This window comes from Notamacropus eugenii, chromosome 2 (genome assembly GCF_028372415.1).
Source record: "Notamacropus eugenii isolate mMacEug1 chromosome 2, mMacEug1.pri_v2, whole genome shotgun sequence".
Taxonomy (NCBI): Eukaryota; Metazoa; Chordata; class Mammalia; order Diprotodontia; family Macropodidae; genus Notamacropus; species Notamacropus eugenii.
This window is the reverse complement of record NC_092873.1, coordinates 525,103,986-525,131,309: the sequence shown is the minus strand read 5'-3', so window position 1 is coordinate 525,131,309 and position 27,324 is coordinate 525,103,986. Positions and strand designations below refer to the sequence as shown.

The 27,324-nt window shown below is 43.1% G+C and overlaps 1 protein-coding gene across 1 annotated transcript in view; it reads right to left on the bottom strand.

The window, feature by feature from the left end:
- The window catches only part of CACHD1 (cache domain containing 1), a 248,813-nt gene that overhangs the window by 105,246 nt on the left and 116,243 nt on the right, over positions 1 to 27,324 (bottom strand). Inside the window, exon 3 of the mRNA XM_072649735.1 lies at positions 4,633 to 4,781. Coding sequence (XP_072505836.1) covers positions 4,633 to 4,781 — 149 coding nt within the window. The remainder of the gene's footprint in view (positions 1 to 4,632; positions 4,782 to 27,324) is intronic.

Sequence of the window (27,324 nt, the reverse complement as noted above, 5' to 3'; positions counted from 1 at the left end):
AATGAGATAATACATAAAGCTCTTGGTAAACCTTCAGGCTGAAGAAGGAGATGGCAGACCACTCCAGCATCTCTGCCAAGAAAACTCCAAATGGGATCCCGAGAGGCAGATGCAAATGAAAAAGCAACTGAACAACCAAACCCTTAAGGTATTATATAATCTGAGGCGTTGCTCTTATCATCTTGGGAATCATATTAGAACAAATGGCTGGAAAAGTGTTTTTTAAAGCACTTATGATGCTTCCTAGCATTGTGCCACATGCTGGGGATAGAAGCAGAAAAGACCAGGTAGTCCTGATCCCAAGAAGCCCACCCTAATTGGGAAAAGCAATATACAGAATAAAAAATGGCAGAGACCAGCGGGCCTCGGGGAGTGCTGGCAGGGCACATGGAAAGACCCAGACTACATCAAAGGGCAGGAGGAACCCAGGACTCTTAACTCCCACTTTTGAGTTCAGGGAAAAGTAGCCCAATTTTCCAGGTAAAGATACAAGAATCAGAGAGGAAATGATTTGTCCAGGGTCATACTTGTGCTATTGTAATATGTCAAACTCTTAATACATGTTTTTTTAATTGTGGAATCACGTATAGTAATTATCTGTGTTAACAGCCTAAGCTACCCCTCTGGTAGGAAATTTATCTGGGGCAGGATTTGAACCTGAGTCTTCCCAGTTCTAAGCAGCAGCACCCACACTCTCTCCTACCCCAAACCGTCTCTCATTAGAGATGTGCTACTGGCTATTTGCACCCCTAATCTCCATAGACCTTTAGGATACCCTTCATTTTCCAATCCAAATTGTCAAAATTTGAGCTCTTTATAGCATGAGAGAGAAAATTTTTAAAATGGCAGAGAATGGGGTGGGGCAGTGGGTGAATACAAGTGGGTATTCTATCAAAAATACCTTCTGGGAGCCAACATTGAACAATCCATTAAGAAAATTCCTCAATATGTCAGTTTAATTCTTAGAATTGTATTGAATCTCCTTAAGGAAGGCTGTTGCATGTGAATGATCATATTACTTAAAATACTCGAGGGCATCACCCAGATTTTTTTGTCCTTCATCCAGCCTTCAGATGACTCTGCTATCTTACTAATGTGGGTCCTCCTTCTGTCTGTGCTCTTCACAATCCATTCGTGCCAACTTGTCCTGAAAGACTCTCAACTGACTTATTTTGTAGATCCTGGGCAGATGATGCATCCAGTGGATGGAAACCTTCCTCCACCTCTTGGTCCCCTTTTGTGGAACACTTAGGCTCTCCATAGGATTAGAGATTTAGCACCAGAAGGGCCACTACAGGTCATCCAGTATGACTTCTTCTTGACACATGTGAGGAAACAGAGACCCAGCAAAGGAAGAGACTAGCTCCAGGTGGCAGAAGGGCTATGTGCCAGGGCTGGGATTCAAACCCACATCCTCTGACTTGAAATCTAACTTTGTTTCCCTATACCACCTTGCTCATTCTGGCAATGGGAAGCCCTCCACCATAGGGCCAGCCAGTCTCCTTGTCTGATCTTACATTTCCTGGATAATATCTCTGATGGGGAATGTAAGTTCCTTGAGGACAGGGAATATTCCTTTTTGTGTGGTTTGTGTCACTAGTGCCTGGCACATTTAGTTTGTCTGTTTTCATTGTATCTATGATTTCATCAACGTGGGGATTTCCATTTAAGAAATCCGTTCTACCAAGGTAGATATGCAGCTCTTCTGCAACTTGGAGCCCAAGCGAATCATCAAGGACAGGGACTTAGCCAGGGTCACACAATCAGTGCATTTCAGATCAGAAGTGAGCCTTTTCTCCCTCACTGGCTATCATGCTTCTTCCTCTCCTCTTGTACAAAGCAGGTGCTTTGTGAATGTTTGTCCAACTGAATTGAATATATCTCATGCTACATTTTTGTGCCTGCTTCAGCTCTGGCAATATAATGCATCTGGCTAGTGTCCACTATCAATCCCTCTCCTGTCCCTTAGATTCCCTTGTCTTGTGTTCCCTAACATGAGTCTGAGTCAAGGCACCTGCAAGGACTGGGGAAAAAAATCTGACTTTCCACCTTATATGACAAATAGAATACATATATACATATATATCTATACCTACATATATATGTATATATATATGTGAGTGTGCGTATGTATATTAGATATACACATATATACATAGATTTATACATACATATGTACACACATATATCAATCAATCAATATTTATAAAGTACCTACTATGTGCTTGGCACTTTGCTAAAAGCTGAAGAAACTAAGGCAAAAGAGAGTCACTGCCCTCCAAAAGCTCGTAAATGAACGGATGTATATGTGTGTGTCTTCTTTAACAAAAGAAGACTTCACTGCAGATTTTTCCCTTTCTACTCAAGCTGGAATTCTCCCCATCAGCATAGAAGGTCCTAGAAGGGCGCTTTGGCCTTTCTTTGTGTTTAAACACTTAGAAGGAAGGCTACAGTTTATTAAATCCTTCCAGATCAATGTTTCCTTGCCCTGACTCCCTCCTGTTCCTTCTCTGTCTTCTGGGGCCAGGCCAAACAAGCCTCACCCTTTTGCCATGTGACCTTTCTCTCCCCAGTCCACTTTGCTTGGTATTTGTACCAGTTTGCTAACATCCCTTTTCAAACCCAGTCATTTGTCTAAGATGTCCATCAGATCACATTTCCCAGGCAAAGAGAAATGAGATGACTTTTACTCCCATGGTTTACCCTATGAATGATTCCTCAGGGTCACCAATCTGGAATTTTTTCAGTGTTCAGAGAGTGGGGAGGACCAGGGCGGAATGAAGTTTTCTTGGCCGAGGGAAGGTGTTAGAACAGCTGGAGGAAGCCAATGAAAACCTGCTAAATAGAGCCAGGAACCTGAAAACCAAGAGTTCTTCATCCATCTCAGCTGGTCCATCCTGGATTCCTGGCTTCAAGGCTGAAAGGACCTTAGGGACTTGGCAAAGGAGGGGAGTGAGATGGAGCTGGCTGTTCAGTGACTCCTCCAGCATCAGCTACGGATGGTACACAGGTCTCAGGATGCCAGAGCAGACCCTTCTTAGGGCTCTTCCCAGCTCCCCCATCCAGTGACTAGGTAGGTGACCTTGGCAGGCATGTGGATAGGCAACATACAATTATTAAACTCTTACCTTGTGCCAAGCAGAGTCAAGTGCTTGGAATACAAATGCAAGCAAAAAGAAAGACAGTGCTTGCTCTCAGGGAGCTGATATTCTAATAGGGTAAGTGAACACACCATAAAGGGATCTGAAAAAGTGAGGGGTTGGGGGCCACACAGACCTACAAGTTCAGATTTTAAAAAAAACAGATACAATTCTAGGTATATGGTGTTTTACTCCTAAGAATGTATAGCCCCATGCCCCAGAAGTCACTAAATACAATTTCTTTGAGTGATACCACTATACCTCAAAGAAAGAAAAGGACCTACATGTACAAAAATATAGAGTAGCTCTTTTTGTGATGGCAAAGGAGCAGACACAGAGGGGGTGCCCATCAGTTGGAGATGGCTGAACAAGTTATGGAGTATGAGTCTCATGGAAGATGACTGTACCATAGGAAATGAGGAAGGGAACAGTTTCAGAGAATCCTGGGAAGAGTGGAGCCAGGAGAACAGTTTGCCCTATAACAAAAACACTACAAAAATAAAGAACTTTGAAAGCATCAAGGCTCTGGTCACCCTGGGCTTCAGAAAGTGATGATGATGATGAATCGTGCTCCCCCTCTTCTAATAGAGAGCTAGGGAGCTTCGAGTACAGACATCTATGAGACAGAGAGGCTTGGGACGTTGCCAATGCAGGAATTAATCTTGCTTGACTATGCGTATGTTGCAAGAGTTTGGTTTTTCTTTTTCTTTTCCAATGGGGAAGAGATGAGAGAAAAAAAATAGATTTTTGCTCATTGGAAAATATTAAAATTTAATTTAAAAAAGACTGTCAAGTTCCTAGCCAATTTGCTCATATTACTTCCTAAAGTCCTAAAGATACAAGTGCACTGGTCAACTCTCTAAGATGGTAAATTGCAGAGAAGGTGCTGACCTTGGTTGACAGGACTTCCTTAAAGGGGAGCTCTGGATACCAATGATATTACAGATCTAGTCTCTAGACCTGACCCCACCTGTCAACTGCATTTGAATAATCTCTCATTGAAAACTTATTATATGCCCCAGGACATTATATTGTTCCAGTCCCATCCCAACACTGAATCAAACCATGAAGAATTTCCCATGATGACTCTACTTTTGGAGGGGGAAAGAAGAGGTGTGATTTTATCTGTATGAGTTTCTGGTATGTAAACACCCATCATTAACATGTGAAACTTACTGTTTGAGGATGCGGAGATTGCCTCCATGGTTGTGAGGTACATATATAACATAGGCAAGACTTGAACCCAAATATCCTTGAATTTAAAGCTGACTCTATGCCACACTGCACAAATCAAAATTCTGATAGCCCACGTCTCCAAGACCATAATAAAACCAAATGACAAAAGTCCCCTTGGAGTTCACTTCACAGAAGTCAAACAAATTGTGTTCTAACATTTGTCTCAGGAAATAAATGGGAAGATGATACCGTTATGGCTACCGTCAAGGCTAACTGACCTGGTGAACAGCCCCCCATGCCTCCCACAGATACTCACTCCATCATGGACGGTGGGATGGTGCAGCAGTCCTGGATGGCAGTCAATGGGGAGGTCAGATGGGCCGTGTAGGAGGCTTCAACAACCTGTTTGTTCCGGTTTACCACGTCCAAGTAACGGTTGAACTTCTCTCGGATTTTTTTCGCTAGCTGTGAGAGATGTGAGGAAATGAAAACAATCAGTCCATCCGTCTTCATTCTTCTAACAAGTAATCAATCTGTGAACCATCTGGCCTTATAATAAACTTTCACTCGAACAAACAAGACACACCCAGGTCCACCTGCTCACCACCGCCCTTCTCCATGATGTGGGGTGGAAAACAACTGAAATGCCACAAGTCACAGAAGGCAGTTTATATCCCCATTTCACAGATGGAATTCACCTCTGACAGATGCTGTCTGTATGACTCTGGGCAAGTCACATAATCTCTGGCACACTAGGTGGTTTTCTTTTGCAGAGGAAGTGCTGACTCCACTGGGAAGGGGACATTCCTCACCAGGGCATTCTCTGTTTCAACAAAATCACAGCTCCACTCCCTATTCTATATTTCACAGATCGAGAAACTGAGACTGAGTTAAGTGACCTGGCCAGCACTCAGCTAGCAAGTGTCTGAGGTGGGATTTGAACCAGCTATTCTTCCTCCCTGAAAGTTCAGCCCTCTATCTACCATAAGAAGCTGCTCCCAAATAAAAACATATGGACTTCTCTGTTATGGGTGCTCAAGTGTTCTGCACAGGCCAACCAGGAAACTACGAAGAAGATCCACCCACAAACGCTTGAGAATGAATGAATGAAAAGCATTTGTAATATGCCAACTTGGTGCCAGGTGCTAGGCTAGGAACTGGGGATACAAATACAGAAGTGACTCTCCCTGACCTTAAGGGGGGTGGGAATACACAGCCAAAGAGAATAATTTTATATTGAAAATAATTGGGAGAGTGAATTGACAAAACCTTCCACAGACGGTGGAAGGTATATAGTTTATAGTAATACATACAGTATATGTACTATATAGCATATAGTAATCATTTGCTACGTGCTAGACATTAGGCTAAATGCTAGAAGTAATAATAAAAGTCAAAAGATAGTCCCTACCCTCAAGGGCTTGCATTCTAAAGAGGGAAGACGTACATAAAAGGAGATGGAAAGTAGCGGGGAGGGGTGCAAGGCAGAAAAATCTGGAGAGTCAGGAGTGGAAGCAAGAATGAAGTGAATCCAGTAGTAATGGCAGTGCAGTGGGGCTGGAGGGAGGAGGACGTGCCATGTCAAGGCAAAAGAGGTGGGGAGACTGAGCAGGATGATTATGATCCTGGGTCAGCATCCCCAGGACAGCCAGGGAGGAGGGAAAGGATGAGGTCATCACAGGTGTGTGTGTTCATCCTTCATTACCAAAGAAGACCATGCCATCAGAGAAATGATGACATGACTTGCACTTGACTTTGTTTTGAGTGAGGGAGGACTGTGCAGGTTACCAGCCTCACTTCTCCTCCAGAGCCATCTGAATCCAGTGACCAGATATTCATCAGGCTGACTGGAGATGACCCAGGATGAGGCAGTTGGGGTTAAGTGACTTGCCCAAGGTCACACAGCTAGTGAGTGCCAAGTGTCTGAGGTGAGATTTGAACTCGGGTCCTCCTGACTCCTGCACTGGTGCTCTATCCATTGCACCACCTGGCTGCCCCTCATCACAGGTATATTAAGTAAGAAAGCAGAAGACCTTAGGATTGTAAATTTATATCTTCATGGAACCTTAGAGACCATCCAGTCCAAGTTTCTCATTTTACAAGTGAGGAAACTGAGGCATAAAGAGGTTAGGTTACTCATCCAAGATCACCCAGGTGCCCAGTACCATGGCTAGGTTGCAAATCTGCATCCGATGCTTTTTGCAGCATTTCATGCTTGGCCCTGAGATCCGCTCTTTGATTCAAATTCCAGGAGATCTCTTTCTCTAATTTCCTTCTCTAAAATCTCACTTTACCTAAAGTGAGATCCCGATTCATCTACATTCCCTGAGAATACTCTGATTAATAGAGGAATGCGTAGAAGCTCTTTTCCCATTTTGCTGCTCAGAATGAACACTGAAAGGTTTTACTTGACTACGCAGTGTAAGGAGGCAAGTCTCTTTTATGGCTTCTGATTAAAGTTTTGGGGTTTTTTTGGCTGTTATTATTGTTGAACTGAGCCTCTTTAAAAAAAAAAAAAGCAACACAAAATTTTCCCTTCTCCACAACAACAAGGGTAGGGGACTAAACTGGGAGCACTGTGCACAGTGAGAAGGCCCCATTCACCTGCGAGGTTGTCAGGCCCAACAAATGAATGTCTTTGCTAACTGCTGAGAGCAGCTCACTTCATCATGATTGACTTTTGACTAGGAATAACGAGGCCTGATGAGTGAGAGCAGGCCCTGCGTTGGCTTCCATTGTCCCCATCAAACACAACAGCTCAATTCTGAGTCTCCACGGGCTCTGTTTGTTAATAGAATGTTGTGCCAAAGAAATGACTTATAGAATTATAGCTAATTGGTTGTGGAGAATGATTTATGATCAACACACCAGAGGATTGCTAATCATTTCCATCAGGTTATGCATCTACTCAGTAGCGGGCAGGCCGATAACAAGAGGAGAAAACTTCCATTTCTGCAGGCAAGACAATGTTTAAATGCGATTTTGTTCTAATTGCTTTTTTCAGGTTTCTAAGTATCCCCTGAATAAGCAATCAAAGGAACACAGATTTGGAGCAGGAAGGAACCTTGGAGGCCATGGAGTCAAACACCTTTACTTTATACCAGCCAGCTTATGTGACTAGCTCACATTGCTAAGCAAAGCATCTGGGGTAACATTTGAACTCAGGTCTTCCTCTCTCCAAGTCCAACCTTGAATCCACTCACTAAACCATTTAGCTGTTTCCAAGGTTCTCAGTTTTGCTAAAAATGCCAAACACATGTGCTCACATGGAGAGAGAGAGAGGGAGACAGAGAGAAACATGCCTAAACATTTCCTACCTGTTTTGACACCACAGGTACAAAGTATAAATGAATATGTAATTGTATACCACCTTGCCCAAGCTGACTTATGGTTTCAAAGGAAATGTCATTTACCTAATGAATGGATGTGACAGCAGAGAAACACCTCCGAATTTGGAGGTTCAGGCTTTCTAGGGATAGGTGATCTTTGCTCTAGACATGCCCAGCATGTCTCCTTCCCCCCCCACCTATGGAAGCTAATGAGATCACCACATAGAGTACATGGAGAAGTCAAGGTCCAGGGCAGAGTTGGGAGACTGCCCCTCACCTCCAGTTTAGCAGCCCCAACATCAATGTCCCACTCCTTTCTGGAATCTACAAGGAATCTCTCCCTCTAAAAAATTTCATCTCTCATGAAACCTTGATGACTGGGGCTCTTCTAGAAAATGAAATCAGAGATGGCACCCATACCTAAGCAAGAACCACTAACACCCCACAACCTGGGCTGGGAAACAGCTAATTCTCTTCAACATCTTTAAGTTGACCATTAGTGCTTAAAACTGAATTAAGGCTTTTGGATCCTGTCATATGCATCAACTCACTCGTGTTTCTATCTCTAGAATTAAACAAATGACTTGAGCCGCTTTACTAAATGACTTTTGGTCAACTGATTATGCTAGCTCCCTGTTCTTGCCCTCTTGCTCAAAGACCCCCCTGGACTCAGATACATCCTTGTCTCCCCCAGAGATGTGACCTGACTCTATGTCCTCTACCTCTTCCAATCTCTGGCAGCATCTCTTGGCGGTCCCTCCTCCTGCTCTTCAGCCTACACTTTGGAAGGGAGTAGCTATGCCAGAGGAAGACCCTTTTCTTGTTGAATTGATCCATCTGCTTATTCCTAGGAGGGAGGCCCTTTAAGTCTCAGGGAATTGCTGAGAGTTCCACCAAAAACTGAAGACAAAGGTCTTTGGTAGTTGTTTCAATGAGATTTCTCCTTTCAGGTTTTCCTTTTTGTAAGCCCTGCACCAAATATGTCTCTAAATCACATTTCCATCCCTCCCCTCCCCCAACCCAGTCTACTCTTTTTTTCATACCACTGATTTCTTTCTTCTTTTTTTATAAATAAATTTATTTTTAGTTTTCAACATTCACTTCAAAAAGTTTTAAATTTTCTCCTCTTCCCTCCCCTTTTTCCTCCCCAAGATGGGGTGCAATCTGATATAGGCTCTACATATACATTCCTATTAAAGATATTTTCACTTTAGTCATGTTGTATAGAAGAATTAGAACACATGGGAGGAACCATGAGAAAGAAGACACAAAACGAAACAAAAAGGATCAAATCGTCTGTTTCATTCTGCATTCAGACTCCACAGTTCTTTCTCTGGATGTAGATGGCATCTTCCATCATGAGTCCTTTGGAATTGTTTTAGGTCCTTGAATTGTTAAGAAAGTCTAAGTCTGTCAAAGTCAGTCATCACACAACGTGGCTGTTACTGTGTATTTCTGTGTGTACAATGTTTTCCTGGTCCTGCTCGTCATCATCTGATTCCATTTTTCAAAGTCCAACTCAGGATGCCACCTCCGGTAAACCACTCCTGACTTGCCACTCCCCAGGTAAAGTGCTACTCTCTCTATTTCTCTGTCTTTGCCTTTCTATCCTGTCTCTGTCTCTCCATCTCTCTGTCTCTCCATCTCTCTGTCTCTCCATCTCTCTTTCTCTCTCTTTCTCTCTCTCTCTCTCTCTCTCTCTCTCTCTCTCTCTCTCTCTCTCTCTCTCTCTCTCTCTCTCTCTCTCTCTCTCTCTCTATTTCTCCATGTCTCCATCTCTCTCTCTCTCTCTCTCTCTCTCTCTCTCTCTCTCTCACTCTCTTCTAAACCCCCCAGTTTTGATACCACTTTTCCAGGATCCAAGCTTTGCAATTATCTCACTTTCCCTTGTATCACAGTTCATGAGATTAAAATCCAGATGAGCTCTGATATCCTAGAGGTGAAGAAACTTAGAGACTCAGAAGCTGAGTGATTTTGGTTCTACACCTCAGCTGCATTCTCACTTTGGAAATCTCTTCATCTCCTGAGGCTTTCTTAATCTGGAACATTCTTCCACTGTAACTTCCCTGTTTCATGCTGGCTCCCTTCTCCCACAGATGAGTCCTCCCAGGACATCTACTTTGGGGAAGGGATCTGGGAACCAATCTTCATTCCCTTCCTGGCTCTGCTGGGGACTTTATGGACTTCCATACTATGCCTCCAAAGACTACACCCCTCCCACTTTTTAGCTCCCAACTGTGAGAGATTTTTCCCAAAGTAACCTCCAGATTTGTCATAAAATTTTGATGTCGTTCAGTCATTTTTCAGGCATGTCCAAGTCTTTAAGACTCCATTTGGAATTTTCTTTTTTTCCCCTTTTTAAAAATTTATTTATTTGCTTTTGATTTTCTACAATCACTTCCATAAGTCTTAGATTTTCTGCCCCCACCACTCCCTCTCCAAGACAACATGCAAACTTATATGAGTTCTACACATGCATTCTTATTAATCACATTTTCACATAATTCATGTTTCATAGAAGAATTAAAATGAATGGGAGAAACCATGAGAAAGACCCAAACAAAACAAAACATAAGACAAGAGAAAATATTCTGCATTCCAGTTCCATAGTTCTTTCTCTATTGTGCCTCAAGAGTCCTTTGGGAATGTCTTAGGTCCTTGCATTGCTGTGAAGGGTTAAGTCTGCCAGAAAAATTCCTTACACAACGTGGTTGTTACTGTGTACAATGATCTCCTGGTTCTGCTCCTTTCACTCAGCATCAGTTCATGTAAGTTCTACCATGCCTCTTTGAAGTCTTCCTGTTCATCATTTCTTATAGCACAATAGTATTCCATTACATTCATATACCTCAATTTATTCTCGAATTGATGGGCATCACTTTGATTTCCAGTTTTTGGCCACCACAAAGAGAGTTGTTATAAATATTTTTGTAAACGTGGGACCCTTTCCTATTTTTATGATCTCTTGGGGATACAGTCCTAGCAGCAGTATTGCTGGGTCAAAAGATATACACATTTTTGTAGTCCTGTGGGCATAGTTCCAAATTGCTCTCCAGAATGGCTGGATTAGTTCGCAGGCCCCACCAAAAATGAATTAGTGTTCCAACTCTCCCAACCTTCTCCAACATTTATTATCTTCCTGTTTTGTCATGTGAGCCAATCTTATAGGTGTGATGGGGTACCTCAGAGTTGTTTTGATTTGCATCTCTCTAATCAACAGTGATTTAGAGCACTTTTTCATATGACTATAAATAGCTTTAATTTCTTCCTCTGAAAAACTGCCTATTCATACCCTCTGACCATTTATCAATTGAGGAATGACTTGTATTCTTGTACATTTGACTCAGTTCTCTATATATTTTAGAAATGAGGCCTTTGTCACAGACATTAGTTGCAAAAATTCTTTCCTAGTTTTCTGCTTCCCTCTTAATCTTGGTTGCACTGGGTTTGTTTGCGCAAAAACTTTTCAATTTATTGTAATCAAAGTTCTGCACTTTGCAGTTCATAACGTTCTCTATATGTTGTATGGTCATAAATTTCTCCATTCTCCATAAATCTGATAAATACACTATTCCTTGCTCCCCTCATTTGTTTATAGCATCAGTCTTTATACCTAGATCATGTATCCATTTGAACTTTATTCTTGTGTACAATGTCAGGCATTGGTCTATGCCCAGCTTCCGCCACACTGCTATCCAGTTTTCCCACAAGTTTTTGTCAAGCAGTGAGTTCCTATCCCAGAAGCTGGGGTCCTTGGGTTTACTGTACTTTAGTGGTTTGCCATTTTCTTCTCCAACTCATTTTACAGATGAGGAAACTGAGGCAAGCAGAGTCAAGTGAGATGCCACGGTCACACAGCTAGTAAATATATGAGACCAGATTTGGACTCAGGAAGATGTCTTAATATTACTTAAACTTAAAATTATACTAAGCGAAAACTATTGTAATACCCCAGATATAGAAAGGTAGCTGGACAGGTACACCACAGGCATTTAATGAGTCTTAAACTATCCTTCTTTATGCTTCACTTTGATGGAATTGGAGCTATTGTCCTGGACATGGTGCCTGTAAACACATACATATTCACAACGTTATTCTTTCTGATACACACACATTCACAAACAAAAACACACATACATAACTGCACACACAAATATGCAATATACAAATATACATGCCCACACAAATACACTACATACACACCAAAACACACATATATACCAATACACAAATACGCACATAAATACATGCACACAGAAATACACAATACGCAAATATTCATAATACACAAACACACACACACAAAACACACATACACACCAAAAATATACACACATATAAAAATACACATGCATACAAATACACACATATACTAATACGCACAAATAAACAATATACAAACACACACATACACCATTGGAATCTAAGTCACAAAGATTTTGGTACAGATCCTGCCTCTGAAACACCCCGCCTGTGTGACCCTGGGCAATTATTCCTAATTATACAACTTTGAACTAAAGAAAAATCACAAAATTTTCCTGGCAAAGAAAGAATCCCCAGTGCCCTAAATGAATAAATTCTTGGGCTCAATTCTTATCCTTGTGTATTCATAGCAGTTCTCTCTATGTCATATGAATTTCATTTCTCTGACCTCCTTGGGTATAAAATCCAAAATGGAATCACTGGGTCAAAGGATATTAAAAATGTTATTTTTAGAATGGCTAGACCATTGTAACCACTTACTGCTCCATAAACAGCAGATTCACGTGCCTATGTTCTTTGAAAATAACATGAATTACCAGACAGAGGGCCAGACTGAAGGTCAGGAAGCCCTGGGTTCAAGGGCTGCCTCTGACATACTTGAATCTTGGGGGAGGTCTCTTCATCTCTCCAAGGCATGAGTAGCACTCTAAAGTTATAAAGTACACAGAAGGAACCAATGCACAGTGCTGGAAAGAGTTTCCAGACAATAGTGTTCATTATTGTCTGCCCTAATAAAATCCTAGGTCTGGAGCATATGTGTGTATCCACACCAGAAGACATGTGCATAGATGTATATATTCTCACACATGTGTACAGTATATATATTCATGTACACGTGCCCCCACACACACACACACACACACATAGATAAGGGCATATAAAATCTACAAAGTGGATCATAGAAATTGTTAGAAGAAAGGAATTAAGATAGGGATCTAATACCAATCAAAAACTACTCCATGACCTTCCGGACAGAGCTGGATGAAGTGGATCCTGGATGTACATTAAATTTCGATTACACCTCAGTCCATATAACCAAGAAATAACAAAGGGAATTCTGGAGACAAAGCTCCAGGGACAGCCAGGCCCACAGCCCTCCCCAGCACAATTAAAAATACTTTTCTTGCCAGGCTCAACTTTTTCATCTCCTCCCTTTCCTTTATCCTTCTCCCTTCTGCCCCTGAGGTGTGTCTGAATGCTGATGAGAAAAGGATTCAAACAAGGTTGTCATCTTTGGGAATGTTCAAGGGCTGGCTGCAGCCTCTGGTCAGAGGTCAGACACAGGCAGGTAGGGAGCACACAGGCATCTATCCCCCAGGGGGACCCAGGCAAGTGGGTTGTCATCTCCAATGACAACGTTTCATCCCAACATCAGTGGCCTTCTCCCTCGGTGAATTTTGTCTTCCTTAATTTTCCCATAGACATTTCCCCCTATTTGCATACTTCCCAGAAGTCTTTATTTTCCATAGCCTTTTTTAATTTCCTCTTCAGCTTTCCATTTCAGAAGGCTGGTGGGAGCTCAGAGGAGAGAGTTAAGGGAGGAGGGGGTCTCTAGAAGGTACAAACAGAAAACCTCAAGTACACACCTTATTTATGGCTGTTTTCTAAGCCCAAGAGTGGAAAGAGCCTTCGATGCCATGAAAATCTTTATTTAAAATATGTCACAAAGCAGCTGACAGGCCCAGGCAATAAAGCCACTTTACCCAAGGGGCCTGAGGATTCAGAGGAAAAATACCTCTTGAATGCAAAGGAGTTAGCGTTTAACATCGACAACCTTTAGAGCGTGGTAAGAATTTAACAGACAGTTCCTCTCTCCCTCAACTTCCCTGCTGCCTTCTGATTCAAGACCAAACCTTTCTGCTTGTTGATATTTTTAAGGATATTTTGGCCTTGTAACTGTAATTATAATTTCTCCATCCTCTGAATCAATAAATCTGTTTCTGTGCCTCTGCTTTTCTTCTCTCTCTCTCTCTCTCTCTCTCTCTCTCTCTCTCTCTCTCTCTCTCTCTCTCGCTCTCTCTCTCGCTCTCTTGCTCTCTTTCGCTCTCTCACTCTCTCATTCTTGAGGGCAGAAAGAATGAGACACAAAGACAGAAAGAGGGAAACAGGCATAACTGAAGGAAATAAAACAAAAGTCCTTCCTAAAAATTATAAAGGGCCACCTCAGGAATCAGAAAGAAGCCCTTCAGAAGAGGCCTTTAAGCAAAGAGTTACTCAGAAAACTTGAGAGCTGGAATGCTGAGGTCCCTACAGTCTAAGTCCCGTAGTCAAGCTTCCAGAGTTTACCACCACAGTGAGACTTCAGGGACACGCCAGAGAAGTCCAAGTGCTCAGTAACAGCTTTCGGGTACTAGGTAAATGGGGGCCCTTACTAAGTTACTTAAGCTTGTAGAGATGCTTTGAGGACAGATATCTGGCCTTGGAGCCAGGGGTTCACTTTCTAGCTGTGTGACCCTGGACAAGCTGCTTAAAGTTAGGAAATTCCTAAGACTGTCAGCTGGAGAGAAGGTGCTGATTGCCCGGATAGAGGAAGTTTGGGGCACGAGTCCTACCATGTTTCCCCTTTAAGGTCACCAATTAAAACGGAAGGACTTAGAAGTTATCTGATCCAGCCCCCTTAGCTTACAGGGGAGACAACATGTGGAGGGTCACACCTCTGCAAGTGGTAAAGATCTAAAAGTGACTTAGCAAAGGTCACATGGAGGGAGGAGAGGCAGAGCTGGGAGGTGAGCCCTGAGCCACACCAAGGACCCCCACCTCCTGACCCTAGCCCTTTTCTGGAACCCCACTGGCCTCCTGGGATCTGCCATCATCAAAGGAAGCCAATAGTCCCAGCAGGGCTAAGTCATGTCCCAGGCATGCTGCTGCCTGGCCTAGCTCAACTCTGACAGGGCTGCAACCTGATGATGACAGGCAGGCTGCAGGTGGACAGGCGTGATTTATAGTTGGAGGCAGCTTGGGACGGGAGTGGATTTTCCCTTCCCAGCTTCTCTGTCACATATTCCGGATGAGTGGGGAGGGGGGGGGGAGCTCGGTGGCTGGGCAGCAGCAATTCCAGGGGAGGAGCAGGATGGCAAAAACAGAAGGCAAGTGCTGACATGCTGAGGAGGTAGAAAGGGGGTCAAAGGCTGGGCAGCAGGCACCTCCTTTTTTTGCCCCAACAGGCTTTCACAAACGTCTTAGGGTGGGAGCACACCTTTCTCTAGGTCATAGAAATATCACACAAAAGGCAGGAAGGACCTCAGAGTAGGTCTGTGACAACTCTCTCATTTTACAGAGGAGAAAATTGAGTCCAAGGTAGTCAAGTGACCTGCATAAGGTCACATAAGTGGTAAGTTAAAGAAGTATCGATCAAAAACCTATGTCTGCTAGGGACTTCTTTTGCCCCTCTGTTTTTCCCTCTGACCTTGAAAGGCACAACAAAGTCACAAGAACAGGCCTCAATCAGTTTCCACTGATTTCACTCAGGGAGACAAGCCAAGGAGGCGAAGGGTGTGCATGGGGGGGCCCCGGGATGTGCCATCCCCGAGGTCAGGCTCAGGAGCATTGAAGGCTACTCTGGCACCCACTGAAGGGAAAAGAAAGCCCAGGATAGTGGAACTCGTGAGGAAAGGGTGGGCCAGATCACTAGAGTCTGCACTGGGCCCAAATCAAGGGAGAGGGAAAACAAAAGGATGGGAGCTGTGAATGATTCAGGGACTTATGAGGTTCACACTCCACTGGAATGGAGGAAGGCACAGCCCTAGAATCTAAGCTCCATGAAGACAGGAACTATTTCACTTTTGTCTTTGTTATCTCCAGGGTGTGGCCTAATGCCTGATGTATACCGCAGGCATTTAATGTTTATTAGCCAATTAGAAAGTCAGCATCGTTAGGAAAAGACTGCCTTAGCGGGCAGGAAGTGCTATATTGTTTGGTCCGTGTTGGTACAGAGCCTAGCACAGTGCTCAGCATATGGGAGGTGCCCAGTAAAAATCCCAAATTGGTTCCTGGTTGTTTATGTGGATGTTTATATATGATTTCTTAGAAGTCCTAGACTATAGTCTCCTTAAGGGCAAAGCTCTGTCCTACCTAAACTTTACTCCCCACCGAACACTACAGAAAGCCCTGCGTTGTATAATGCATTAACATTGAAATGAACTAAATGAAAACAACTACGCTGGAAAATCTGGGAATGGGCCGCTATCCCAAATGGAGCCCAAGGAGTTCACTGGTGATGAAAAGCAATGCCAGACAATAGAAGGACTGGAAGTCTGGGGCAGTGGCTTTCAAACCCAGTCCTGTCGCTTTTTAGCTTGGTGACCTTGAACTTAACCTATCTGAGGCTATAAAGTAAGAGGCCAGACTGTCTATAGTCTCTGCAGTACCTGTCAGTTCCAAATCTATGGTTCTCTCACCCAGAACATCTTAACCTTTTGGGAGCCATAGACCCCTCTGCCAGTGTCTGTCACAAGTCATTTCCCAATTGAAAAGTGGTCAAAGGATATGAACAGGCAGTTTTTCAGAGGAAGAAATTAAAGCTATCTATAGTCATATGAAAAAATGCTCTAAATCTCTATTGATTAGAGAGATGCAAATCAAAACAGCTCTGAGGTACCATGTCACACCTATCAGATTGGCTAACATGACAAAACAGGAAGAGGATAAATATTGGAGATGTGAGAAAATGGAAACACTAATGCATTGTTGGTGGATCCATGAGTTGATTAAGCCATTCTGGAGAGCAATTTGGAACTATGCCCAAAGGGCTATAAAAATGTGCATACCCTTTGACCCAGCAATACCTCTTCTAGGGCTGTATCCCAAAGAGATCATAAAAATGGGAAAAAATCCACACGTACAAAAATATTTATAGCAGCTTTCTTGTGGTGGCCAAGAACTAGAAATTGAGGGGATACCCACCAACTGGGGAGCAGCTGAACAAGTTGTGGTATATGAATGTAATGAAATACTATTGTGCTATAAGAAATGATGAACAGGCCGACTTCAGAAAATCCTGGAAAGACTTATAGGATGCTGAGGAAAGTGAGCAGGACCAGGAGAACCTTGTTCATAGAAACAACTGCAGAGTGTGATGACTGATTTTAATGGACGTCTCAGCAACACAAGGACCTAAAAGAATTCCGAAGGACTTCTGATGCAAAATGCCATCCATATCCAGAGAAAGCACTATGGAGTATGAATGCAGAGCAAAGCAGATTATGTCCTTATTTGTTTTATTTTGTTTTTTTCCTTTCTCATGATTTCTCCCATTTGTTATAATTCTTCTATGCAACATGACTAATGTGAAAATGTGTTTCATAGGAATGTATGTGTAGAGCACATATAAGATTGCATACTGTCTTAGGGAGGGAGAAAATTTAAACTTATGGAAGTGAATGTTGAAACTAAAAATATATAAATTGAAAACTGTTAAAAATAAAAGGACCCTGCCTACCCCCCCCACTCAGAATCATGTTTTCAAATGCACAAAATAAAACATATAGTAAAATACAAAGCAAATCAGTTGTACGGAGATACCATTGACATGTGGATCTAGGTTTGCGGAGGGAGAAAACAGTAAGTGTTTGTATAGAACCTGCTGTGTGGTAGGCCCTGTGCTAAGCAAATATTAATTAATTAATTAAGCAAATATACAAATACTACCTCATTTGATTCTTGCCACAAATCTGTGAGAAAGGCTAATATCCCCTTTTTACAGTTGAGAAAACTGAGGCAAACAGGTTAAGTGACTTGCCTAGGGTCACATAGCTTCTAAGTACCTGAGGCTAAATTTGAGCACAGGCTTTCCTGACTTTAGGCCCAGGGCTCTTTCCACCTGGATGTAATAACTTCCTCTGCCCTGGTGGTTTTTAAGCAATCTTGGATGACCACTTGTCAGGCATACTGCATCAAGGACATTCTTGGCCAGCTAAGGACGGACTAAGACAGTCTCTGAGTGCTTTTCCAACAGAGAGTCTTTTGATTCTTTAAATTTGCATTTTGCTGCTATACCAGGTTCTGTATGACCTCTTATCACCCTCTAGCCCAAGAAAATGGAAGCTGGGCCAATGTGAGGCCTACAGGAGGGTTCTCCATTTGCAAAGAACTTCCAGCCTTGGCATCTGATGTTTGGCCAGTATGTCTCTACAGGCCCCATGAGACAGACAGGGCTGCTCCAACCACTGACAGCTGGCAACACACTGAATACCACTGGTTGCCTGGTGCCATTCCCCAGCCCTGTGCGTGGTACAGCCTTGGTCACAGCAACGCCATTGACAACACTACTCTCTGAGAACTCATTCCCTCTTGCTTGACTCCTCAATGGGGAGGAGAGGAGCTGGAGAAAGGAAGACAATTTAGAGCTCAAAATTTTAAAAATGAAAGAAAAAGAGAAAAATGATAAACTTAAAAAAAGAACACATTGGTTCTTGCAACACAGCTTTCTTAGTTCATAGGAAAGACAACTGGATTATTTTGAGTCTGAAGACTTAAGTTGCAATGCTAGAAACTTGTGTGACCCTGGGCAAATCTCCTAAGCTGTCTGAACCTCAGTTTCTTCCCCTGTAAAATGAAGGGGATTGTACGAAATGACCTCAAAGCTCCCTTCTGCCCTTGAATCTGAGGTTATCTGCTTTTGCAAAACAAGTGAATCATGTTAGATAGGTGAGCAAGTGACAACTTATATTCCAATGTGGACACTTTCTTTTTTTTAGCATCAGAAGTCAGTAAGGGGTTGTGAATATTAGCAATGGAAGTGCTACCTACGTTAATGATTCAGATTCACCCAAGTATTTATCATGTGCAGGATGATCAGAAAAATCTCATCTGACTCAAAAATCCTAGGAGAATGGAGAAGGGTCTCAGAGGCCACTCAGAGCAACCCTTATCTAAGGAGTCTACACAGCACTGAGAAATCCTCTTCCCAGTCTGCCCAGGCCTCTCAGTAAAGATCTGGACATGAAAAGAAATGTTGGTCAAGTTCAGCAGACACAGTAGTCCTTGCCCTCTGCACAACTCCCAGGGCTTTCCATGTGTTGTTTACAAATGAAAGCCATGAAGTTATGAATCTCTCTTGTGTACAGGTTGCTTTTCCTTCTAAATCCAGCATACAACTTCCAAAGCTGTTCTACTTTTCTGATTTTTTTCTGGCTTGCCTTTTGTTCCCTCTGAGAATTTAAAAAATGCTTTGAAGACCCTCTGCTCTTTCTTTTCTTTTTTTGACAAGTCTGTGTCTACTCCTTTTCTTCTTCCATCTCCCTTTCCCCTTTGTTGGAAAGAAAGAAAAACCAAACCCTTATAACAAATAAACACAATCAAGAAAATCTAATTCCCCAATTGGGCCATGTCTATAAATGTATATCCCATTCTGTACCCTGAGTCCCTCACCTCTCTGTCAGGTGATGGGTAAAATGTATCATCACTCAGGTTTCTGGAGTTATGGTTGGTCAATATCTTGATCAGATTTCTTAAATCTTTCAAAGTTTATATTTAGAATATTATTGTATACTTCTCCAAATACTGTTTGCCTCATTCTGTATCGATTCATATGGATCCTCCCAGATTTCTCTGAAAAAGTAATTTTTATCACTTACTATCAATAGTCTATTACATTCATATGCCATTTTTTTTAGCCATTGTGAAATTGATGGACACTTCTAGTTTCCAGTTCTTTGCTACCACAAAGAGTTGCTAAGAATGTTGTTTTCCTCTTTCCTTAGTCTCTTTAGGCTAGTAGGATTATCACTGAGTCAACTGGTTTTGGGGCATAATTCCAAATTGCCTTCCTCATTGGCTGAACCAATCAGATTGGCCCCACCCATGTGTCTGTTTTCCTGGATTCCTTCCAACCATTGTCATTTGTCTTCACTGTTTTCTTTGCCAATCTGATAGGTGTAGGGTGGAACCTCAGGTTCTAGTCTCTTTTTCTGTTCTTTGTATATGAAAACAGTTGTTTTATTTGGTGTTGGTTAAATTCAGAATTTATTAAAATCTGAGATCAGTATAAGACAATTGAAGATTAATTATTTGATGTCAGAACAAAAAGCACAGAAAGTTTTCTTCTCTGTGTATTAGGTACTTTGGCCAGTGCAACTACTGGCAAATATATAGGGAGCCAAAAAAAAAAAAAAAAAAAAGGATTTTGGGGAGGCAGGGTGCAGTTATTTATTGATGAGAACTGTAAACCCTGTTCATAATCAGGCCATTTAATCCAATTTAAAAACTGACAAGATCACAGAGTAAAATAGCAGAATTAATGCATAAACTCAATTCTTTCTGACTTCAATCTAGTGCTTTATCCACACATCCATCAATCAATAAACATTTATAATTGACTCTGACACTCTGACCTCCAATAAACCAGGCACAATACAAGATGCCAGGGAGAGAAAGACAGAGATGAATAGTGCCTTCCTTATAGGAGCTCAGGGCGGTTGTGTTGTGTTCATCCTTCATTTGCCGAAGAAGACCATGCCATCAGAGAAATGATGACATGACTTTCACTTGACTTTGTTTTGAGTGAGGCAGGGCTGTGCAGGTCACCAGCCTCACCTCCTCCAGAGCCATCTGAATTCAGTGACCTGATATTCTTCGGGATGACTTGAGATGACCAGGATGCACTGGGAGACCTTGGCCCTTTATTCAGAGTGGAGATACAACATAAATAGATAGCCCATACAAGGGAGTGGGGAGGGTGAGGAGAAGAGACATGACTGACTGAGAAGATCCAAAACAGCTTCAGCAGGCAGCATTTGATCTGAGTATTGTAAAAAGCCAAATATTTGGTGAGGTGGTCTCTCAATAGTTTCTTGATGAGAGATGTTGGCAGGAATACATACTCTGTCCTTACTCAATCCTTTTAATACACCTTTTTGTGGCAATAAGTTACAAATATGAATTCTGAAAGTGAAAGTCTTTCCACCTGATTTTTTTCCCTCTCACATCTTTTCTCTTTCCCATCCTAGATGACAATATCATTAAACAACACTGATCATTCAAATAAAACCTTAAAGTATAACCCTAACTCAAAAGAAACTGATTCTCCTGCTTCTGGAATTTATTGATGCATATTCTATATAATGGTTTACAAGGTCACCTGGAGCACAAGACATTCTTCCATTTAATCCATCATATAGAGATAGTCTGGGAGCATCCTCAAGCCAGAAGAAAAACAAGTTATTACCTGTGGAATAAGGAATTCTGCATTGATGGTCTTCTTATCTCCTCCTATACTGACCCCATCCCCACCCCACCATTTCAACTAAGAAAAGAACACAACAAAAAGAGACAAGATCTTGTGAAAAGATGAGCTGGCCAGCTGGTAAGTGCTGGATACACTGGTGTGTTCCCATTTTCTGCCCTTGGAAGGTCTATGGGACAGCATCTGAGGGGGTGAATTCCATAACCTCTGAAGTCCCTTCTATGTGTAATTCATAATCTCCTGATGTAACTAAAGGATTCTTAACTTGAGGTACATGAACGTGTTTTTTTTTAAAAATATTTTGATGATATTGATAAATTATTTTTTAAAACATTTTGATAAAAGAAATGGATCGAACAGCTTCTTTTGTAATTCTTTATATCTTATTTTCTATACTTAAAAACATGATCCGGAGAAAAGATCCACAGGCTGCCCAAAGGCTCCGTAACACTAACAGGCTCAGAGTCCCTGATTTTGTTACAGCATCCTTCTTGCCTGCAACACAAGGATGATGTTAAGAGAAGCAACATTTCAAGGGGCAGTTAGTTCCAAGGGAACAATATTTTGAAAGGATGATGGGACAAATGATACTCTTGGTAGTACCGGAGGAGGCAGAAATGCTTGTGACCTTATGGTATGGTTTGATGTTCATGTACCATCTAGGTGAAAGTCTGGCCACTCCTGAAAACAGGCTCCATTTCTAAGAAGTCAAAAGTCCAGAGATTCAAGCTGAGATCAGGGTTCAACCCCCTCACTTTGTAGAGCAGGAAACAGTCTCAGACAAGAGAATGGATAAGATGACCCAGATTTAGACTGAAAGTTCAACATTCTACACTATCCCACACGATTTCTTATTTTGAAAGGAGTGTGTGTGTGTGTGTGTGTGTCTGTGTGTACTCTGACAAATTATTACACTTTTTAAAATATATATGCAACTATTTAGGAGAAAACTGCTATTTTCCCCTAAAGATTAGGAAGTTTCTACCGCATAAAAATGCAAAGCATCGTAGCAGCCAAAGGGGTCCCCAAGGCAATAAGAGGAGTGAAGAGACCACTGGCTTTGAGATAGAGGGGAGTTGTGATCAAATCCCATTTCTGAAACATAATAATACCATTAGGACTCTGTTAAGTCCATTTCTTCATCTGTAAAATGAGGGGGTGGGAGAAGAACACTTGGAATGGCCTTCCCTTTCATGTGGAAAATCCTGTGATACCAGTCCCTCACAACCATGCTGCCCTTTGGAGGGAAGGATGGGTACATTGTGGCCAGCAGGTCTCCTTTTGGTCTAAAGAAACCCAGGTGTCTACCATAGATAGCAGGTCCATAGCATTAGAAATTTAGACCAATTTCTCTCTAAGAGGCTTGTAGCAAAGCTGAATTGAACATGGTGAGGACTGAACTTACTCAGACTACAGTCCAGCTGGGTTGGAACCTAGAGTGTATGTGAGGGGGAACTGTGTGTCATCTGCCTTGAAAGAGAGGCTGAAGACAGCCGGTAAAGAACTTGAAAAGCCATACACAGAAGGGTGATGTTATTCTTGAGGAAATAGGGAATCACCTTGAACAGAGAGTGACGGGTCAGAGCTGTGCTTTGGGAATATCGATTGGGCAGTATGTGAAGGATGGATCCAAGAGGGAAAAGTCTTGGTGTGGGGGATTCATTATTGGAGACAGGCTCATAGGCTTGGCAGAGCTAGGCAGGATCTTAGAGACCAGCGAACTCAGCCACCTTATTTTACTTGTGAGGAAACAGAAGCCCATCTACATAGAGATTTTTGTCCAGGATCACACAAAACAGGACATAAAAAGGATGTGAACGAGGGTACTTTGACCCCCCAATGTAAATCTTCTTCCACAGCCTATTATGTAACAATGGTAGGTGTGGAAACTGGACCCGTTCAGAAGGATTAAACTCTGTTGGGAAGGAATCAGCCAATCAGAGAGCATTGAAGAACTCCCAATGACCCAGTCGCTGTCCTAGGCCGGGGATGGGGGGGAGGGGTTAAAAAGAAAGACAAAAATAGAGTCTCTGACTTCAAGTAGCTGATATTCAAGTTTAGGAGAAAACATGAAAATCACTACATATAAACTCCATACAGCATGAGATAAAGGTACTAAGAGAAGCTATGAGGGGGATCAAACAAAACAAATTCTGGGGAATCACTTAAAAAGCCACAAATCACCAGAGAGCTTGCTCGGGTCTTGGTGGGAAACACACCATCTTCTCCAGGACTTGTTAGAAGCAAGCACCACCAAGAGCAAAGCCCCCATGTGGATCCCACCCAACCCAAAGGCCCAGACTTTTCGCCTCCCACCACAACAATCTCATTGCATTCCCCTAAAACTTTACTGTGTGTTCCCTTGCCAAGATGCATCAGCGAGCATTCTCAACTCACAGTTGGGTTTAGGAAGTGCTCCTCATTCCCTATCTGATGACAGGGGAGATTGCAAACAGAAGATTGGAGCAGGTCTGCTCTCTTTCAGCCGTTAGTATCCCTAGGATCTGACCCCAGCTGCTTTCCCCAAGAGATCCATGTGATAGGAAGTCTGACATGGTAGTCTGTTTATACAAGAGTGACACTTCCTGACCCCTCTCAGAAACAGGAAGATGAAAGTTGCTGCTTGTAGAATTGCTTGAGGCATCTTGAGAAGTATCCATCATGAGAAGAGGCCCAGGACAGACACACACAGGCCCAGAGCTTGGAATATTAATAAGCATGGGACTGCATCAAGCTCCCCACTCTCTCTCCAGCACACCATGTGTGGTAGCCCCCAGAAACACACTCACAAGCACGCACACACACACACACACACACACACACATACACACTCATTTCTCAGAGTCCCCAAGCTTGGGGGGGGCGGTGGATAGAGCCTGAGACTTGAGTCAGGAAAAGGTAGACTAAATTCACCACCCCAGATGCTTACTAGCTGTGTGACTCTGGGTAAGTCTTTTAATTTCTGTAAGCCTCAGTTTCCTCATCTGTAAACCAAGGATGGCAACCCCAATGACCTCAAAACTCTAAATTTATGACCCTTAATCCAAAATGAATTAAAGGTTCCTTGCTATTAAAGTAAGGGACACAGTGGACAGTTGTGGGACTTGGAATCAGGAAGACTTGAGTTAGAATCCTGTCTCAGACACCTGCTTCTTAGCTGTATGGCCCTAAGCAAGTCACTCAGCTCTGTCTATCTCAGTTTCCTCATCTTCAAAATGCGGATGAAAAGAGCATCTACTTCACAGGGGTAGTAAGAGAATCCAATGAGCTGGCCTCTGTGCAGTGCCTGGCCAGCCGGAAAGTGCTACAGAGATTCTAGCTATTATTACACAGGAAAATAGAGTTACTATCAATTCATCATCATCAACCATGTTTTCTGAGTGTCTATGAGCCATAAAATGTTCACAGAACATGAAAGATGTTTTTTGGGAGGGAAAGACTGGGGGATGGGTATTTAACTAGCATTTTGTGGCTGCTTGCTCACGTCAGTCCTGTCTGACTCTTCATGACCCCATTTAGGGTTTTCTTGGCAGAGATACTGGAGTGCTTTGCCATTTCTACAGCTCATTTTACAGATAAGGAAACTGAGACAAGTAGGGTGAAGTGACTTGCCCAGGGTCACACAGCTTTAAGTGTCTGAGGCCAGATTTGAACTCAGGTTCTTGACTTCAGGCTCAGATCTCTGTGCATTAGGGACCCCCTAGCAGCCTTTAAATCAAGCAACCAGCTCAAAAGGAGAATGGGGGACCTGGGCAGGGAGTGGGTCCTTTCCTTGCAAAGTCTCCAAGTTGAGCGTGGAGGACATGGCCTGTGGTGAAGATAGAGAGCCCTAAGAGGCTGTCTGCTATCTGAATGACCTGAATGACCAAGTTTTGCCTCAGGAGCCTCAGGATCTTCTTCCTTAAAATGAAGGGTTTGGACCAAATGCTCTCTAAGGCTCCTTCCAGCACTAGCTCTAGGATTGTATGTGTGACCTTAGGCATGTCACTAGATGCCTTGAGCCCCAGTTTCTTCATCTGTAAAAAGTCCCAGCTAGGGAGCTAGGTGGACTCTGAGGTCCCTCCTGGCTTTCAAAATGATCCCTTATGGAATGACTTGTCAGGAATCCTGTGGGAGAGGAGTGGCTTGGGAGCCTGGACAGCAGCTCAGAGGCCTCGCTTGGGCTCAGCCAGGGCTAGAGTCTTTTAGATCCCTTCCAATTCTGAGATACTTTAGCTCGCCCTGGGTTTGAGCATAAAAACGGGCAGCTTGCCAACCTGCTCTTGTTCTGGCACTCATGGCTCCACTCTCCCCTTCCAGGCATCAGTCCATTCTTCTCAGGCCTGCCTGCCTGCCTCAGAAACAGAGGCAGGGGCTACTTCTCTCCCTCCCTGCCTCCCTCGGTCTCTCCCTCCCTCCATCCTCTCTCTCTGTCTCTCTGTCTCTGTCTCTGTCTCTGTCTCTGTCTCTGTCTCTCTCTCTCTCTCTCTCTCTCTCTCTCTCTCTCTCTCTCTCTCTCTCTCTCCCTGCCTCCCTTCCCTCTCACACCTCCAGCTAGAGCACTCAGAGCCATGGAGCCAAGAAAAAGGAGTAAGAACATACATGACTACTTACTAGACCAAGCCTGCAGCCTGAGCTTCTAAGTCCCAGACAATGGACTTTATATGTATATATATATGAACATTCTAAGGACTGTGTATGTACGTGTCTGAATGTGTATGTATTTATATCCAGAGAGAGGCCGTGTGTTATGGCTGAAGGCAGGATTATCTCAGCTTATCTCAGCCATCAGTCACATTCACTGGCTGATGGCCAGCTTGGGCCAGGGGAGGCAGTTGGTATTTCCCTATTTAGGGGCTGAGCTATTCCTCTTTGCATGGAGCTGAATACAACTAGCCTGGACTGGAAGGAAGGAAGGAAGGAAGAAAGGAAGGAAGGAAGGAAGGAAGGAAGGAAGGAAGGAAGGAAGGAAGGAAGGAAGGAAGGAAGGAGGGAAAGCTAGAAGGAAGTAAGGAGGGAACGAATGAAGGAAGGAGAAAAGGCAGGAAGGAAGGAAGAAGGGAGGGAGGGAGGGAGGGAAAATTGGAGGGAAGGAAGGAGAAAGGAACTAAGGGAGGGAGGAAGAAAAGGACAGAGAGGGGGATAGGAAAGAAGGGAAGTGGAAGAATGGTAGAGTGGCTAGTATACCAGACTTGGAGACAAGGAGACCTGAGTTCAGATCCCACACTAGCTGTGTGACGTTGGGCAAGTCACTTAAACTCTCAGCAATCTGTGTAACTCTCTAAGACCAAATTGGGGAGAAGCTGATAACCTGCCTTGGCAAGGGCCATTTCTTCATTCCAGAATCCCTTATACTAATAATTTTTATCCCTGTGTACAAAGTGATGCAGACACAGATAGAGAAGCGAGACCACCCCTGCTTCTCACAGCACTCCCATTTTCCCAGGGGAGACAGCTCAGCTTCAGCAGAGACAGGAGGCTTCAGTGGTGAGTCAGAAGGAAAGGCCTAGTTGTCCTTAGGATCCAGGTCCATCATCACTGCTGACGCCCAAAGCCAAAGGCCATGCATGTTCTTTAATATCACTCCCATGGACAAAACTCCTGTTGCTTATGCTGACCTCTTTGATGATGACAGGCACTTCAGGGGCCAGAATTTCCCTCTGGGTCTTCAGTAGCCATGGTCATCAAGGAGGTCGGGGGTCAGTAGCTACAGAAGCCATGGCCAGGTTATGGAAGCAGGACCAGTGGAGTTGGGGGAAAGGAGCTCAAAAAGGGTTCTTTGGGGCTTTTGGTATCAGGGCCCAGACTTTTCTTCCCTGTATCAGAATTAAGGTGGTGGCGGAGTGGGTGAGAAAGGTTTGAGCACCTCCTGGCACAAGCTGCTTCCCATGTCCCCCTCAAGGTGACTCACCCCTTCATCTAGGCCAGTTAGCTTATATAAAGGACCAGAGCCATGGCTTCATTGGTATAAAAAATTCTCAGTGAGGAAATTCCCTCCACCAATAGAAATCACCTGCTCCTCTACTCACAGCCTTAGAAAATTACTTGGGGCTTCTACACATGTGTGCATATATATGTATGTATATATATACATATATATGTATGTACATATACAGCTATATATGTATGTGTGCACATATATACACACATATACATAGAGGTATAGATATATAGCTATCAGCTACATGCATAGCCATGTGTTAAATGGGAAGGTTGCTGAGACCCCAAGGAAACTCTGCATACTGCTTTTACCACC